The sequence below is a fragment of the Chamaea fasciata genome, unplaced genomic scaffold, assembly GCF_029207755.1.
Source record: "Chamaea fasciata isolate MVZ Bird 193981 ecotype frontalis unplaced genomic scaffold, bChaFas1.0.hap1 SCAF_13, whole genome shotgun sequence".
Lineage (NCBI taxonomy): Eukaryota > Metazoa > Chordata > Aves > Passeriformes > Sylviidae > Chamaea > Chamaea fasciata.
This window is the reverse complement of record NW_027094098.1, coordinates 13,684,802-13,703,482: the sequence shown is the minus strand read 5'-3', so window position 1 is coordinate 13,703,482 and position 18,681 is coordinate 13,684,802. Positions and strand designations below refer to the sequence as shown.

The window sequence follows — 18,681 nt, the reverse complement described above, 5'->3', positions numbered from 1 at the left end:
GGTGATTCTCTTTGCATTAACTGATGTGAAATGCAGCATATGATAAGGAAACACAGGCAAGCTAAGTGTAGTGATGTGCCTCAGAGAGCATCAACCAGCCAGTGCTCCAGTTTCTTTCATGGTGCCGTAGCACAGCGTATGCTGACCGCACGCCTCCAAGCATCCTCCTTATGCAATGCCATAAGAAGATGGTATTAAGGCATGCTCAGAGGTCAGAGCCTCTGGACAGCTTTAGTTTTCAATCCCTTTCAGTGTCATACACCTTGCACAGATGATCTTGCAGAGGGATTTGCAGGGTTCAAAAGTTCTCTGGCCACAGATGGGAAGGATGTGCCTTCAGAGTGGATGTGCTCTGCCATCCCTTTTCTTAACAGCTTGCAAAACATTTGCAAAGGCAGGCAGCACTTTTTTCTTCCCCTTCCTGTTTTGCTGAATCTGGTTTCTCATTTACTTTGATTTATCATTGCACATAAATCTGGAGGTATCTTTGCACAACCTGCTGGAAAGATGCATGCTGGGTTTGCTTGTCTCAGCTTTCCTCAGCCCCACGGTGCAGCCTTGCAAAGCTGTGAAGAGGTGTGGTGCTAGGCAGGTTGGAAGCTGAGAGGGCATGGAGAGAGATCATCTTTTCCTGCACAGGATCCATGCCTGGCACCTGCCTGCCCTTGCCATGGCACCAGCTTGTGCTGGGTGACCCATCAGCACTCTGCAGATGAGCAGTGAGTACCCATGGGTGCCGCTGCCAGCTGCAAAGAGGACATGAGAAACCTCTGTCCTCATGTGCAGCAGAGCTGCTCTGGTGGAAGATCATCTCAGTTTGTGGGATAAACAGCTATCTAAGACAGCACTCAGGCCATGGTGAAGCCAAGGGTGGACCTCTTGACCTCACCTGGTGAAGTAGGCACGGTCCCAGCATCCACAGGCAGATGGAATGGGTGAGAGGCTGTGCAGCCCCGGTGGCTGCTGAGGCACAGAGATGTATTGCAGCACTCTGGGATTCACACTGAGGCAGGGAGAGGCTGCTTTACATCTGGAGAATGCTTTCGCCGATGAATCTAGTGCAACCCTAAAGTTTGTGAAGCATGAAATAAGATCTCTCTTTAAGAGAGAGTCATCAGCCCTTACTGAATTATCCAAGTCCTTTCTATTGTTTTAAATTGCCCTCCCAGGACCTCCTGAGTGCTCTCATGCAGAAGGCATTCATTAGATAACCTAGGAGTTTGCTGGGATAGCAGGAGCCAGCACCTATCCACGGCAAAAAGCAACTGTGCAGCCCTTACTGAATTATTATGGAAATGACTGAATCCCTGCAGCGCAGCCTGTTTCACCTACACATGAGAAAAATAAGGTGATCTCCTCCCCAGGGGAGGGGGTTTGTCACATTTTGGGGCACTGGAACCCTGGGGTTGAGTGAGGAGCTAGGGCTGATGGGAGGGCAAAAGAAAATTTTGGTGAGATAATAGGCAAAGGTTCCTTGAATTAAGGGGAACTTTAAGTTGTACTAGGAAGATTCTGCATGACTGAACCTAAGAGTCTGATTTGGGCAGCTCTGACTGGCCAGAGGTTGCCTTAAGCATCCCTGCTGTGCTGTGGCTGCGGGTTATCAGTCCCCTGGAGTGTCGGGGGATCATATGTGACTGCAATCCTAAGGGCTGGTGAAGAAGACATGTTCTACAGGTCCCTCCAGGTCTTTCAAAATCCTCTCTCGGACTGCAGGAGTGAGAGTTGTTGAGTCCATAGTTGGGCTATGCAGATGCTGCTGTGGTTGCTGATGCAGGGAAGTGCCTAACATGAGGAAGCTGTCCTTGTTTCCTCTTCCTTGCTCCTGTTTCAGATCCCAAGGCAGCCAGCCGTCTGTGGGTTGCAGTTTGCTGCTCAGAGGGTGAGCATGTTGCCCAGGGCATTAGTGACTTACCCTTCTGAGGCAGCTCAATATCATTCGTGTTCCCAATTTAAAGGGAAGTCAGAATCCCACCTGTGGCTGAAGAGGAAATGTCCAGATCCTTCTCTGCTTTCTGCTTCAGACTGGAGGGAAGAAGTTGGGGCCTTGAGCACCAGACTGCTGCCATCCCACTGGCCTAGGCTGCTTGTAGAGAGAAATATTCACCATTAGTGGGAAAAGGATGCTGCAGAGCAGTCTGTGACATTGGCATGGAGCATATGTGTGCCACATGGTGCCACTGTGTGCCTCATTGCACTTTATGTCCTAAAACAGCAGCTTTGTGGTAAGAAACCAGGGCCATCCCTGCAATGAGTCACTTTGGGGGCCATGTTTCTTTTAGCTGGAGCACTCCATGATGCTGATGTCACATGTTGTGAGTACTCCTGGACTGACAGATTAATTATTAACTGATGTGGCTTATGAATTTTTCAGTGTTTTCTCACCCTGTGCATCACAAAGTGAAACCACCTTTTATGAGACAAAGATCTCTCCTAAAGCCCAACATCAAAGCTGCAAAATTGTCATCCATGTTGTGATCTTGTTCAGCCTTCACCATGAACATATTTGCTTTGAAATACTTAATCAACCATTTGCTGAGCTACAGAGCTCCTGGCATGTTAAAGGGATGAGTACCTTGAAACTTTCTCTTTGAGGCATCTGGCACCCATAACCATGCATGGTACATGCATTTGGCCGCACTAATTATTTTGGGAGGAGTTAAGCCAGGCTTAGGAAGAACACGAGTGGGTCATGACTTTTGTCTTAGTCCTCCAGCCACGGAAAGTAATTCACAAAGTGGCATTTTGAGACTCCCCAGCTCCATGGTGGTGTGCTGGATACAGGAATAGAGAAAATTAATGTTTGGGATTGCTGAGAGTGCCCCCAGCCAGGACAGTCCCTGCTCGGCAGCAGCCCAGCTGATCACCTATTCCTGGGTGCCAATACTGCCAGGGAGGAAAACTAACACAGGCAATAGCTGGGGATTTCATAGGGACCTGCACTAAATGCTTTCCTTTCCAGAAGAATAAAAGCCAGGTGTATTTCCGCTCCCAATGCAGCATAAAGCAGATTGCTGCAGCTCAGCATTTAAAATGTATTTTTCCAGAACCCTGTTGCAAATGGCTGGTCCTCTGCAGGAGTGTGTGTCAAGGGAGGGCCACTGGATCCACCACCACAGTGTAACCTTTCACAGGGAAGGGGAGATGCCCTGGGACAGGCCCTAGTTACTCCTCAGCAATGGGGATGTTGTGACATCTGCTGCCTTTGCTGGGAAGCAGGAATCAGCATCAGCAGTGGCTGACAGGGAGGGATTAAACTGTTAAATGGTCCCAGTGGTTTCTGGCTGGTGCTGACGGCAGTCACACCAACAATACCTGTCATGTCCGTGGCATATATGCCAGGCATTCATTGAAGGTTGTATTTGTACATTGCATCCTGTCATTACAAACCCTCTTATCTTGCAATGATGTTATTTCATTATAAACCCATACAGTTTACAAGGATGTTATTCCATTACAAACCCTTGTAGTTTACAACGATGTTATTCCCAGCAGAGCTGAGCTCAGAGCGTTGGTTTAGCTCCTGTGCCGTGTCTCACTCCCTGTGTCTGTTGGGACCGTGCCCCACGTTTGGTGGAACAGCCAGATCCACTGTGCTCCGGCCAAGCAGCCAAGGGCTGTGTACAGCATGTCACTTGTGCCTCCAGCATCGTCCCCAGACTTGGAGGGTTCGTCCCATCTGTAGCCCTCTCGCTGTGGTGGATGGCAAGAGAGCTGTGCCCTGCTCAGTCCCCAGGCAGGTGGGTGGATCTCAGGTGTGAATCCAAAGTGCTTTGTGCACAACAAAGAAGGAAAGAGGAGGGCAGCCTGGGCTGCTCCAGTGTCTGTTTCGGAGCCATGGCAGCCATTGTAAATGGTTTGGCTTTAAGCTGTGATAAACTGAAACTGGAGTTTTCAATATAAACACTTCAAATAAAACACTTGGAGTCCAAAAGCATGGGGATTTAAAATCCCCTAATACTGTTCATGTCCTTGCACTGCCTTTGGCATTTCCTGGTATAAGTAGAAATGAGCCTGGGATCTTGGCTTTAAAAACTATAAGGCTTAGGCTGGGCGACGTGAGGGTGATCCCTGATGCAGAAAACACTTTGGATGTGGGTTTGGTAGGTGCCTGTGCATCTTATTGAAGATCTTACAGACTAATTAGGCTGGTTGGTTTGTGTCTGCTTCTGCCTTTCACAGATGTAGAGGGATTATCTCCCATCCTTTCGCAATAACAGGAGGAAAATTCTTTCAGTGAGTTCGATTCAGGGGGATGGAAGCAAAGGATTGCTTCTGTAGGCCAGCAACTTATTCTTGCTGGCAATCAAAACTGTCAGAGTCTCATGAGGAATATTTTAAATTCATTTCTCTTATTTACTAGTGCCCACTAAAAATTATTCCTTATTAACAGTTTGTATGTAAAAAAACCTGTCTTCTTACAAGGTCTTTTTCTTGCAATTGAACCCTCACCAGGGGTTAGATAGACACCTGCCTTGCAATGCCTGCAGTGATAAGCTGGCTGCAGTGCTGGTCGGCTTTGGGTTCCACTTAAAACCCAATCAACGTAGAGTTTTTAATTTTTGTTCTTTTGCTTTAGCAACTTTATAGGAATGTAGATAATCTGTGCAGGGCAGGCAGAGGGACGTAATGTGGTTGTGGGTAGACATACGAAAACATCTAATTTACCAGCAGGCGGTTGGGTAATGATCAGTTGAGAATTACAAATTATGTAAATCATGTATTTGTGGCATGCTGCTGAAGAAAAGCCCAATGCATATGACAAATCATGTATATACTGAAATCTATAATACTTTTCACATTTAATTGACTGGGGCAACCTTATGATTTATATCTTTGCTTTATTCACAGCGCACCCATAACGTAGTCATAATGCAGAACGAAACTACTTCATTTTCTCTTTGACTTCTTAAATCATTTCTGTATTTGGCTGTCAAGTACTTGAATATAAAGTGGGCATGCATGTGGCAGATAATAAATAGCTGATTCTCTAGTTAAGAAATTGAGTTTTAATGATATTAAGGTCTGTGTTGCCTTACTTGGTTTTGCTTAGATGGCACGCCTCACATTTGCACCTTGCCTTATTTCACAAGCAAAGTATGTTTTATGGGTACCAGCGTTACTCTCTTTATGGCCCTGTATAGTGTTATGTCTGTGAAAAATGTACTCTTCTTGCTCTGATGGCAGCAGGAGCCTTTCCCAGGCATAGGAGGAGACAGTGGCTGAGCTCTTGGGCTGCTGCTCTTAATCACAAGGGATCAGCTGAAAGGTGCCAGGAGGACAGGCAGGGACTGTCTCATTGGTACCATTCTGTAGACAAGAAGAAGAAAATGTTATTTTGGCTACTACAGACTAGGATTGCTTTCCCAAAGATCAGTTTTTGTCATGGAGCTATCATGCAGAATCATTGAAAATACAGCCTGGAAAGATTTTTTTGTTTCTTTTGAATACCAGGTTACTTGGCTTGGCATCACTACTTAATCTTGAGAAGCACAGCCCTGGAAAGCAGTACCTTACCCACTCAACCACAGCCACAGACACTGCCTAGGCTGCTTTTTGGCTCCTAAGAAAAATAATCTTCTGGAGTCAGATCTTTCCTTGACACCTGTAGCATTACTGGAAAACATCTGCACAATCAAGATAGCGTAGAAAGCGTGAAGCGGTTTGTTGGCTCATTATCATACTGCAAAATCAACCCTCCTCCACAGCAGCATCCTCAATTTCTAAATTTAGCTCCTGAGTTATTTTGGGTAGTGTGTGATTAACCTCAATTACTGTAGCTTGGATAGAATTCAAATAATGCCCCCTCTTTAAGAATTGCAAAGAAATGGAAATCTGGGTCGGTACTTTTCCTGCTCTTAATGAAGCAGCTCTGAGAGGTGCTTCCACACTGGTGCAGGATAGTTATGAGGTACATTTGTTCATGAAGAAACTAACAGGGGCAGCTGATCCTGGAAGGTGCTGGTGATCCATGCCTCTGTACTGGTGCTGGGATCAGGAATATAAAGATGAACCACACCAGAAGGTTACGTCGCACAGCTGGTATGAATGAAGCCATTGAAGCTGCAATGGATTTGGATCACAGTCAGGACACTTCATAGTTTTCCTGAATTAAATCCGGAACAAAGGCTTTCAAAAGCTAATCAAAAATACACTTTTCATCAATCTCAGCCACAGTCAGTGTTGGCTCTCTGGAAAATCAGTGGTGAAGCAACGTGCAGATGTAACACCTGCACCCGTGCAGATCTGCATGGACGTGTGTGGGAGAGGCGAGGCAAGGGATGTGCAGGCAGACAGATAAGGAGATGCCGTGGAAAGTGATGGGTTGGGGGCAATGTGATGTTTCAGCTGATCCAGTGAGCACCGACAGATGAGCTCATCATTCATCAGGCTGGGAATCGGAACTTTTGTCATCACTGGAGGTGTAACTTTCCAGACTACACTGCACCAGACTGCCTCAGGTTAGGGGTGCTTGGCCCCAGGAGGCAGCAGGGCAGGCATCAAAAACTGTCTTGTTGAACATTGTGTTTGTCCTTTGTGGGGGCTTCTGTTCTGTTCAATGTGGCCCCTCACCACTCGCTCTGTCTATCAACAATGTGGCACAGGTAGTCAGCCTGAAGAAATGAACTGCTCCTAAAGGTGTTGCCTTGGTTGATTTTTGACCTTGATTTGCCTTTTGTTTTCATACAGCTGGACAACCCTGATGAGCAAGCAGCGCAGATCAGACGCGAGTTAGATGGACGTCTCCAAATGGCAGAACAAATTGCCAAGGTAAAAAAAAAAAAAAAAGTTTGCTGTTATTAATAACCTCTTCATTTAGGGGTTTACAAGGAGTTTGATGCAGCCCCCAGGTCCCGTCATTCTCTTAAGAGTTTCTTCTCCCAATAATTACCAGTTAAAAATGATCAGATTTTTAGCTACAGACAAAACAAGATGAAGCTCTTGTGATGTTCCTTTCCTGGAATGTCCTGATGAGCTGGGACAGTTAGATTCCTGAAAAATCCCTTGTGAATCCTCAGAGGCATCACATTTCTACGTTAGACAGTAAGTTGGATGATGGTGTGTAAAAAAGGAGCCAGGAATAATCCTAATGGGATTTGTGTTGTTTGCTGAGCTGATGGGGCCACAATTTCCTGCCTGTGGGTGAATGCTGCCTCACGAAGGTCCTTCAGATGTATTCTCCCAAAGAAGTTCACACTGCACATAAGAGCTGTCAGGCCATCGTTGCCCCCTGCAGAGACATTGCTGCAGTTTGAAGCAGTAGGCACGGGTCCTCCAAACAGTTTTGATAACTAAGCACTCAGCTAATCTCCCTAGAGATCCTTCTGTAAGGAGCCATCTCCCTAGGAGCAAATCACACCCTCACACAGGGCAGATTCACACAGCCTCTAATGGACCATGGATGATGGAGAAAATCCTGTTGACATCAGTATGGCTGAGTGCTATCCTTACCTCTAATCAGATGCTCTGAGTCACTGATAAAGCCCTAATGGGGCTGAAGTAATTGGGAATGATCTATCTGGCTGTTCTTGATAATCAGGAAAACATTACTACAAGGCAAAAAAAAAGATCTGATCAGAGAGACAAGCTCAGTCTAGGGACCTGCCTTTCAACAGCAGTCCTCCCAGCACTGAGCTGGGCCCAAATTAGGATTTTTTTATAAGAAAGGTAATATCAGAACTGTTTGCAACCACACTGATGTGCCTGGGCGTGAAAAGCAGAGCCTATTGATTTATAGTCAGGCATTAACAATGGTGCTGGTGGAGCCTGCACAGCTCCTCCTCACTAACACCTCTGTTAAACATCTGCTGCTGTTTTGTCTTTGGGGACATTGCTGTGGTTTTCCCCACTTCACTGATAAAATTAGTGAGATGGCCAAGGACCACATGGCCAATCAATGGTGCAGCAAAACATCAAACTGACTGTAACTGTTTTGTTCAGCATTTGGCCCTTTGCCACTTGAAGAAAACCTACAGTACTTACTTGCAGTGAAATGTCAGCCTCTGCACTGTGCGCAGCTGCTCTGGTTCTGAGATGGGTAGCTAGGCCCTGAGTGCCAGAAAAAGATTGCCTGGCTTTGTTATTTCATTTTCTCTTTATGGCATGTAGAACAACAATATGCATGATTCAGTAGCAACCAGCAGAAGCTGCAGCTTCATGAATTATTTTTTTGCAAATGAGAATTTGCCATTTCCATTCTTCCCCCAAGGATGCTGAAAACAGACCATGACACTGCTGGCCATCTGAGAGAGAGTCAGGGGGAAACTCCTCAACAGAACCTGACATATCTTTGTGCAGAGTTCAACCTTCAAAATACAACAGTGCAGGTTGGAGAGTGATTTAGAGTAAAAGGGGCTTACCTGTGTTCTAGTTGGCAGCTAGGGAAATTTAATCTCTGTCATGGTACTGCAGCAGACTTTCTCTTCAAAATGTCAGGTCCCACCAGCATCTGCCTGTGAGAAACTTTCTTTCAGATCCATGAATACCATATTTCGGAGGCATCCAAATGACTTTTTGAATCCTTTTCTGTAACCTCCTTTCAGGGCAAGGCTGCTTTCCGTGTAACAGAGGACAGGTTCACAATTCAGCTCAGTGAAAGGATAGCATTTTCATTTTTATCTCCAATTTGCAGCTTTTAATACAGATTTGCTGCACAGGGAGGCTTACAGTGCTTGTGAAACCAGCACTGAGGTGTCTGTCTTGGAGATTCCATGCTCAAGGCAAATTAATGCCTCGTTGATAAATTAAGAAATTCACACTAGGACATTTGCACTTCAGAGGCAGCAAAGGCTGTGGAGTCTTATGGGACCAGTGGCTCTGCAAGGCTTTGTATGAGCTGTTGTGTGACCTTGAACAAGTCACTGTTGGTGCCAGCTTTCCTTCCTCTGGATACCAGGACACAGCTCTGGGTCTTTTTGCCTTCCCATGTGCCCAGGAGAGTGCAGCTCTAGGGCCGTACTAGGCAAGGTGCCCCACTGAGCCTGACTCCATCAAAGCCCATCAGCCCAGCCTCGGAGCTTGAGGATCACGCTCTGTGGCAAGCAGATGTTTTAAAGCTGACTCTGGACGGGCTTTTCAGTCTGCGTGTTGTACTTTTCCAGCAGCTAAATAGAGCAGCATTACAGCTGAGAGCTTAGTGATGCCAAGGCAGACGTATATTTTTCTCTGCAGTAGTAGCAAGTGCTCTGCTGTCCTGTGGTACCTTTTCCCCCTCCGTGTCATCTGGCCTCAAGGAAGGAGCATGTGTCGGGGCAACTAAATGAGACCTTGTGGTGACGCTAGAGTGGTATGTCTGTCTGGGGCTGGACCCACTCTTCTCCAGCCTGCTGGACAGGTCATTTCTCAGTATCTTGACTCTGCTTCTCTCCGTGCTTGTGCCTCTCTCTCTATTCCTGATCCTCTCTCCCCATCCCAGTACATGGAGAGGTGACTAATGCCCTTTCTTGCTCTTGTCTGCACCTCTTGATAGTGTCTTACTCCAGACTCCCCCCGGTTTTATCTCCAGTCTGATGAATGACTTGAGACCACATCCGCATCTCTGCATTTCCAACATCTGTTAAATAGTCCCAGTTAAACTGTTATGCATCACTTCAAACTTCATTTTTGGCCTTTATACAAGAAGTTGCTGGTGGCACACAGTGAAATGTCTCAATCCTTGCTGCACTGCTGAAGAGGTTTGTGAGGCCGGTGCCAAAACTGGAGTCCCTGGAGAGATGGATGACAGCAGGGTAAAAAAGCAATAATGTCTGAACATCGTTGCTGCAGCAGTAGTTCTCAAAATATACAAAATAGTTGTGCTTTTTTTTCCCCGAGGGGTGTCTTGCAACTTACATAATGCACAGACAATGCAGGAGGCTGATAAGGTAGTTTATTGCACTTTAGGTCTGATTTACATGAGTGAACTGCTTCCCAAGACTGAAGCTGGAAACAGATGACTATGCTTCAACTGCTTTGTGTGAGTGCTGCTGTGAGCTCTGCTTGTAGAGGGCAAGATCTTGAGGACTGATGCAAAAACTAGTGCAGAGGGGAACTCTTTCAGTAGCACGATGGCAGTCTTCTAGAAGAAACATGACCTTGTTTTCTAGCACACATTTTACAAATGGCTCTTTACAATGTTGTGAATTGCCACCAAGATTGTTTGCACGTCAGCCTTGTGTTCCCTGGCTGCAGATGCTGCCTCACTGTCTTACACCTTGCACAGTGTCTTGTAACCCACTGAGAGACACTCAAATCCTGAGCAGATTCAGGCCATGGAAAGACTTGTCCGAAGATGTAGGGCTCAGGCTGGTGATGGGCAGCAGTTCAAAGCTGAGAACATGCATTGAGGAACATCATATTTTGCTCTCACTGTCACCCTTGGTTTTAGAGTTTAAATTTCCTGTTGACAGCAAGCAGCACTGGATGGTCTCGCAGTGAAAGGTTGTCTTCTTGTGGGGAGGCTCAAGCCTTGACAAGTAGTGGGAAGGATGTTTTACCCCTTCCAGTTAGGACCAAACATTCCTGCCCACACATGGCTGGTTTTCCCTCTTTGGGCTCCTTTCACACCTAGAAACCTGATGAAGCGACTGTTTAGAAGTGTTTTAAAAAGAGCTGGCACAATTGGGAGACTGGAAAACAAGTTTCTCACTTCCTCTGAATCCTTAGTAAGTTCCTGTTGGTCACAAAGTTCAGTTGAGATCTGGCCTGGAGTGTTTGTAATTGAGAATACACCCATAGGAGAAAAACTTATTTGCAGATAGAAAAGTTAGTGAAATGCAAGTGCATGCAAGGTACAGCAAAGTTGGACGAGCACCAAGTAGTAATTCTGTGAGAAACTAGCAATAATGTTTCTGCATTACTCAGGAGGAAACTGTAATTTGTCATCTGGTTTGTAGGAGTTCCCTGCTCACAAACCTCTGCAGATGCTTGTCCTAGGATGACTTTATGATGCTTGTATCCCCAGTCATCTGTTCTGTTTATGCTGGATATTAAGTTCTGCACCTTTAAGATTGGTTCCGAGAGTGAAGGGGAGAGAAGAGGCACAGAGTTTGTTTTCAGAAACTGCACTTGCTCCCCTGCATTCCTTCTCCTGGATTGTATTGTCTACAGCATGGACAGTGGGAGAGAGCTCTCCTTTGCTTTTTGTTAGTTTTAGCTAGCTGAGGCAGAGTAGCTCCCCGGACTGTGGCTTTTCTTTTTCTTGGAGCTGATCAGCCCTGCTCTGGACTGAAAACCCAAAAACCCACCGGGAGCTCACACCTGTGGCCCACCTGGCCCGGGATGTGGCATTTTCCAGAACAGGTGGGACTGTTGAGAGACCGAGTGAGCTGAGCTACACCCCACGACGAGGACTGTCTGAATTTGCCATCTCTTCACAACAGTGAGAGGTTTTAGTGTTTAATGTTATAGATTTTTAAATGCTTGTGAATACTTTGCCTGTTAAATAAACAGGTTTTTTCCACTTTTCTCCAAGGAAATATTTTCCTGAACCAGTTGGGGGAGGGGGCCACTTGAATCTGCTTTCTAGAGGGACCCCTCTGGAAGTTTTCTCCCAGATTTGTCCTAAACCAGGACAGTGCTCTTGGGGGATTCTCCCACTGCAACAAGTGGTTGTTGATTGTCCACAAACATTCATTCTGTTGTGTTTGTTTCCAAATCCAAGGAGCGCAAGTTTCCCAAGTTTGTGTCCAAAGAAATGGAGAATATGTACATTGAGGAGCTGAAGTCATCTGTCAATCTCCTGATGGCAAACTTGGAGAGCATGCCTGTGTCTAAGGGAGGCTCCGAGTTCAAGCTGCAGAAGCTGAAACGTAGCCACAACACCTCAATAATTGACATGGGAGAGGAAAATGAGAACCAGCTTTCCAAATCAGACGTCGTGTTGTCATTCTCCCTGGAGGTAAGCTACATGCACACAACAGTGTGCAGAGTTCATGGGAGTAAAAAGCACAGCAGCCAACTTCTGCTCAGTTCAAATTTAGGTTGGGTGGAGACAGGTGAGTAGAAATCACTCTCTGTTTACTGGGAGCTTTGGCCTGTGTTTAAACACTGTGTCCTTTCTGGTGTCTCACCACCTTGTTGGAACAATCTGTGTTTTGTGCGCTGTCTGCATTTTGTGATGGCGTGTATCAAATGGCTCAGAAATCTGCATTATTAACTGATGTCTTCATGCAGTTTATTACTGAGTGTAGCCCAGTAACCCTGAGCCTGTATTGTCCCCAAAACCATTACAATAATGCAACACTGTAAATATCAGCGTGTTTAACTATTGCCAGCTAGAAGGGTTGCTGTATTTCCCTGCGAGAATTGCCTTCTCTTTGAAGAATTTTGAAAAAATCCTGGGGTTTGAATTCACCCAACAGATTGGTTTGCAGTTTGTGTGGAAATACTATGCTGTGCTGGGTTGCTCTTTGCTCTCTGTTGCTTGCTGACTTTCTGCTCAGCACTCTGTTGAGCAGTTTGTCTGTGCAGCCCAGGGGAGGGCAGGGTGCTGCTGCTGCCTCTGACATGGGCTGCCTCAGTCCTGGAACAGTGTTGCTCAGTAGCCGTTTTCAGCCAACTCAGTTGTTTTGTGCAAACACATTTGTGGGCATATTTACTTCAGGGAGTCATCAGCTCACCCGTACAGAATCGCTGCTGTCTGTCAATGAGTGGGATTATATTACATTGTCAAAACAACTACCAGGATGGAGTCAAAAATGTAGGACGCAGAAAAATCAGAAAATCTTATTTTTTTGTAGTTTCCTGTTTATTTCTCTTCCTAGTGGGGTCTCTTGTTATACTTATCATGCTAATGCAAAACTTAACAACCTTGGTTGTCCAGTCACAGAATTTAACTCATTAAGTGTCTGAAACCATCTTTATAGTATTCAGCTCAGTCTTGTTTAAAACTGGGGCTGTGAACGCAGAGATGCTGCCTTCAAGAGCAGCATTGAATAAGGCTGACTTCCAGGCATTCCCATATGGAGGAGCAGGGAACTATCACAAAGCCGTAGGCCTCCCAGTGCAGAAGCTGTGTGTGAAGGGACACCTTTACAACAGGATGTCACAAGTGCTCTGCTCCAGCTGAACCCCATCTGGTGGGAATTCAAAGCCCAGTGAAGCACTGACTTCAGGAGCTGGCAGGTCTAGGCACTGGTCAGTGCACAAAACTCCTGCTGCAAGAAAGCTTTTACCAAAAATGTGCACTCATCAGAGGGTTTGTGGAGCTCTGTGTGCCGGGGAAAGGATCCTCAGCTCCAGACAGATCAGAAGACTGGAGGAGAGGAATTCTAAACCCCTGTGTATATACTACATAAATAGCTGTAATAAAACATGAACAGGAACTCCCACAGTGATTCTTGTAGAAATGTTTAAGGTATGTAGTTAATGGGATTAATCACCTTTAAAGAAAAGAAAAAAAAAATTTAATTACCTGCAGGAAACTTAGGTGGTGATTTCTTAATTAGAAAGATTTTCTATAAGCAAGATGAAGAATTTTTTTTTTTTTTTTTTTTACCAGAGATGTAGAGTGGAAAAGGGGCAGCAGTTTTAAACTGGAAGAGGGAAGATCTAGATTGAGCATAAGAAAGAAAATGTTTTTTATGAGAGTGGTAGGACACTGGAACAGGGAACAACTGGGGCACAGGTGTTTCATCCTTGGAATTTTTGAAGATCAGGTTGGATTGGGCTCTGAGAACCTGATCCACTGCAAGATATCCCTGCCTCAGCATGGGGATTGGACCAGATGCTCTTCAAATGTCAACCCCAAACCATTCTGTGATTATATGGAAAATATGCTTTTGGTACAAGCTGAGTAGTTGTGTGGTTGTTTTTTTTTCTGGATTTCATACGGCGCTTCTAGATGGGGCAGGATCATGTCTGTGAAGCCCATCTCCTGAAGCTTGGTACAGCCCTAGGCACCCAAGGGTTTCATTGAGCCCATGTGCTGTTCGAGGGAATCCTGCTCTCCATACAGACCTGCCTGGCTGCCACAGTCCCCACTCCACCTGGACAGTGCCACTGTCCCTGCCCACCTGCCAGAGAACATCCAGCAGCACGTGGAAGACCTCAGCACTGGCTGACCCCGTGGGTTCAGCAGCCCCAGCAAGGTCTGAAGGAGGCTGCTCCTCTTACATTTCTCCTTCTCTGCCTGCAGGTTGTCATCATGGAGGTGCAGGGGCTGAAGTCGCTGGCCCCCAACCGCATCGTGTACTGCACCATGGAAGTGGAAGGTGGGGAGAAACTGCAGACAGACCAGGCTGAGGCCTCAAAGCCAACGTAAGCCTTGCTTTGCTTTTTGGTCTCTCCACCACGCTCTCCTCTGCCCCATCTCTGCACTGCTCAGTCACTGCAGATAGCTCTGGCTCTCCTGCATGGTGAGGGCAGGACTCTCAGGAACAGAGGAGGAACATGGCCTTCCACACATCCAGTGTGTTGTCCTGCAGCTAAGAATGGCACATAAGCCCTGACCGAGGGGAGCAAAGTGTTAATGAGAGGCTTATGTCTCGTGTAGCCATAGAGAGATAAGTTTGTGCCCGTACGTAAGTGCTTTACTAAATAGGGATGGAGTTAAGCATGTGCATGGATAAGTACTTGTCTGAGAGTCCATCTGAACTGGTGCCATCAGGTATAGGTACATTAACTTGTCCTCACTGTCAGGGTTTTGGCAGTCCTATGAGAAAGAGAACTGCTGGCAGGGACACAGTCTGGCAGCCACAGCCAGGGGTGGAAGAGAGGATCTGGGAAAAGCTTCAAATGACTCAGTTAAAGCTTTCTCTGAGGCCTCTCTGGCCCAGTCCCATTCAAGGGCAGAGTCTTGTTCTGTCCTCTTTGACCTCGTCCCCAAATCCCCACTTTTGACCCATACTTGGCCTTCTTTTGGCTTACCTGGATGTTGTTAAGGACCTACCAGTAGTGACTGGCCTTTGTTATTTGGAAGGAGAAAATGATGAATGGCTTATTTCCTTTCCAGTTTGTGGGACTAGTTAACTTGAAACACTATGGATTTGAGGCAGTTTTTCTCTGGATAACTGCAGAGATTTCACAAATTAAATTCTCATTGCGCTTCCTCACATTGGAGAATTGCTAAGGTGGTATGAAGCCTCCTTCAGGAGTAGGGAGCAGTGCTATTGTGCTCATATCCCATTCCCAGTGGCCAGTCCTCAGAGGTGTTTTGCCAGGAGCTTCCCAAGCTTGTGGAAGGAATTCCAGAACCACCTGGCTGCAGGACATGTGAGTGCACAAACACTGCAGGCAGCTCAGGAGCAGTGGATGCAGGGAGGACAGAGCAGAGACAAGGATGGGCTGCCTTCCCTCTGTCACTGTCCTCTCACGGAGGCACAGAAATTGCTGGTGCCTCATGTCCTGCGCTGCACCAGAGCAGCAGGAATCTGCAGCAAGCAATTCAAAAACAATATTCCCAATCAGGGGAAGTGCTGCAGCCTGGCTGACTTTTCAAAATGCTTTGAAATCTGCTTTAGAGAAGGAAGGAAGAGAGCTGTGCTTAGAGCAAAATTTTCATGAGAACTTACAATTGTCACTATTTTAGGTATTCTTATTGCTTCAGTGGAGAAAGTTGGGCTCTATTTAGGGGAAATTGCTAGTATTCATGCTGAAAAAGCACACTTCTCCTAGGTTACGTGTACTTGTTTAGATTGGTCTGTTCATCCCACTTTTGCACACAGGGTCTTCCCTTCCATAGGAAGGGTCTATCTTACTGCAAGATGTAGGACCATTTCTATGAGAATTGCTTTGAAAATAAGACCTGCAGGAGTGAACTCTTTAATTGAGTGGATCTTTTTATTATGATTAAATGTACAGTGTCTGGGCATGAAGCCATCAGCCCTCAAGAAGATGCAGCCAGCACTGAGTGCTGCGGTGTGATAAAAGTTATGCAAGTCCATCACACTCATCCTCTCTCTGCACTGGCTTCCTGTAGAGGTGTGAGCCAGGCTTTAAGTCTTCTGGATTGCTCCAGCACTTGGGTTAATATCTATGGAAATGACTTAGGAGGGGAGTAGGTTTGGCAGTTGTATTTCTCGAGGGTCCTATGACCTGTTCCTTCCAGAACCAAAGACCAGCCAAGCTGAGGCTCTAGAATAACCTTCACAGAAACCAGAGGCCGTCACAAAAAACTTGTCCTTCTTTCCTCTCTGCATTTGAGGTGTTTCTTTCACCTTGCTTCCCCTCCCAGGCACAGCTGCAGAGATACAGGAAACCAAAGCTCTGTGAAAGCAATTCACTGTACCTAAGTTCTCCTCTTGAGAAGGAAAGAGAGAAGGAATCAGATGTGACATGTTTGTCATCTTGCTTAATACAAGACTTGAAGCCCCTCAGGTACTCTGGTGATGAGGGCAGTGAGAGAAGCAGCTCAGAGAAGGTTTTGGTGCATTTTTGAGCAGTGCTGCCTTAGAAACAAAGGATTTGTGGCTAGGCAAACCAGCCTTCTGAGGCATTAGTTTCGATGCTGACATCGGTCTCACTGACGTCATTCACACCATGTTTGCCTCTCTACTTTTTGTAATAAGTAAACCACTCCTAAAGAAGGGAAGCAGTTCAGTGAAGGCATGAGGGACTGCTCACTGCCCAGCATCCCAGGATTTGTGTGCTTTGGCAAGGGATGCTGCCTGGCCTCAGGGTGAAGAGCACTTGGGGATTTTGAGCCTCAGCACTATGAAACTTAAACACTGAAGCAAGTTACCTCTGTACATCCCAGAAGTTTTATCACTCAGAGGCTCAAATAATGTGGATTAAGCACCCGTGCTCAGAATATGCAGCGAATATTGTTCTGGAAACGGGAAGGATTTTTAAACTGCCAGCCTTGAAACTGTTTGAAATTCAGCTTTGCCATTGTCTGGAGGGTCTACAGGCTACAAAAGGCTAAATTTCTCATGAGCATCAGGGGACAAAAATTACATTTGAATAGTAAGGTTCACTGGAAGACTTCACTTTTCTATGACAGCCCTGTGTCCTGGGGTGGAGAGTGTTAGGGGCCACTCAGCCTTGTAGGACATCTTTTCACCTAACTCATGGAGTTGTTCAGTATTTTCTCATGTGTCCTTGAAATGCCAGCCCTCAGCTAGAGCACCCAAATCACAGCACACTGGGGATGGGGTCTGCTCTTCAGCTCAATGACATGCCAGGGGTTCCAGCCTAGCTTCCACATCTCTAATAGCATAAGGCGGTTCACCAGCCAGGGAAGGATTTCCAAAAGCACTGCTCTAGATCTGTGCAAGATTCTTCTTTCATCTTTCTGGTGCAAAACCAGCAGTTTTTGTAGTGACTTTGAAGCTTGAATCCTGTTTGCACATCTTGAGAGAGGCAGGGCAGCAGCAGGGTTAGCAGCTGCACATACCCAGCAATCAGATGAGTTGTGTGCAAGGAGTGTGGTTTTTGGGTAAATACTGCCAGTAAATACTGGCTTTCTATTTCTTCTCAGGCTTCATATTGGATTCCTGACATTTTAAGCCCAATCCCTTCGTGTGAGGATTATCAGCCTTATTGCAGATGCAGGGGATGGCGCAGTTCTAGAGAAAGCCAGACCTGAAATAGCAAGGTTCATTTCAGATCAGGCTTGCAGTGTTTTATTAGTAGTGCTTTTATTTAGTTGTGTAAGAAAAAGCTTTTGTGTATTATGCCCTAACACGCAGATGCCTCTAAAAGATATCTCAAATCCCAGTGTGAGAAGGATTTTACTGCTTTTTGTGCTGGAACTGTATTCTTGCAGATGGTTGTGGGGTTTATACCTCTCCCCCCCTTCCCTGCATACTGGCCTGTGGTCTGTCCTCTGCATGTCTCCAAAATACCTTTCCAGGAGCAGTATTAGTAGTGCTGCTGTTTGTGCAGCTTGGGAACAGGGTTGTCAAGGAGTTTGGGAATAGCACAAAAGATCCAGCCACAACCCTCTGTCCTAAAGTCTCTAGAGAAGCTGCTGGATATATTTAAACAGTGACCTGTGCTTGTGGCAGTGCTCACGGTCAGCATCTTACATCACTTTCCTCTGATGTGAGCAGAACAAAAGAAAAGAGACCCAAACAGCAGCAAGGACCTGTGTGCCTTGTGAATAAATGCTATAGATTCTGGACTTATTCTGGCACCCAGATAAGTCTCATTCTCCCCTCTGTCACAGTAGTGAAAACTGTGTGTCCCTGCATTGATCTGAACTGAACCATTTGGGGTAAAAGCAGTAAATACTGTTTGGGGAGGAATCTGTCAACCTGTCTGTGTGTTTAACATGCCAGGAGGGGACAGGGGTGTGGGCTGCTTCTCTCTAAGTGTTTTCATTTTGAGGTTATATATCCCCTGTGCAGAGCAGTCTCTTCAGTCCTAGTGCAAGGGTTGTGCAGTAGCTGAGAGAATGAGACGTGAGGATGGAGCTTGTTGTTTTCTGAAGGAGGAAAAACCACTCTTCATGGCTTGGGATTTTTTTTCATGTAGTTTTTTTCAGCATGTGTGGTAGGGTAGTGCTGGAGAAAGGACATTCAGTGGCTCTCATCTGACTCCATGCCACGTCTTACGTTAGTCATGAGCAAGGGCTTGAGCCTTGTGCCCTTTCCAGAAATGTACTCTTGATAAAGTAATGTCTTTGGTAAACTTCTTAACCTCTCCCATCTCCTTTCCCTTAGCTACCTCCCTGGGAGGTGGGAATGTCTGGTTTTATCTTTGTGCTTGCACTGATGCTGCTCCGTGATTTGTTTCAAGGTGCTCTGACAGCTCTGCTGC

At 46.1% G+C, this 18,681-nt stretch overlaps 1 protein-coding gene across 5 annotated transcripts in view; it reads left to right on the top strand.

Annotated features, from left to right (window-relative positions):
* CADPS (calcium dependent secretion activator) overlaps nt 1-18,681 on the top strand; it is a 206,890-nt gene that overhangs the window by 63,711 nt on the left and 124,498 nt on the right. For all 5 annotated transcript variants that reach the window (XM_066195041.1, XM_066195039.1, XM_066195038.1 and 2 more), the window contains exons 4-6: nt 6,691-6,771; nt 11,642-11,878; nt 14,117-14,238. In XM_066195041.1, coding sequence (XP_066051138.1) covers nt 6,691-6,771; nt 11,642-11,878; nt 14,117-14,238 — 440 coding nt within the window. The remainder of the gene's footprint in view (nt 1-6,690; nt 6,772-11,641; nt 11,879-14,116; nt 14,239-18,681) is intronic.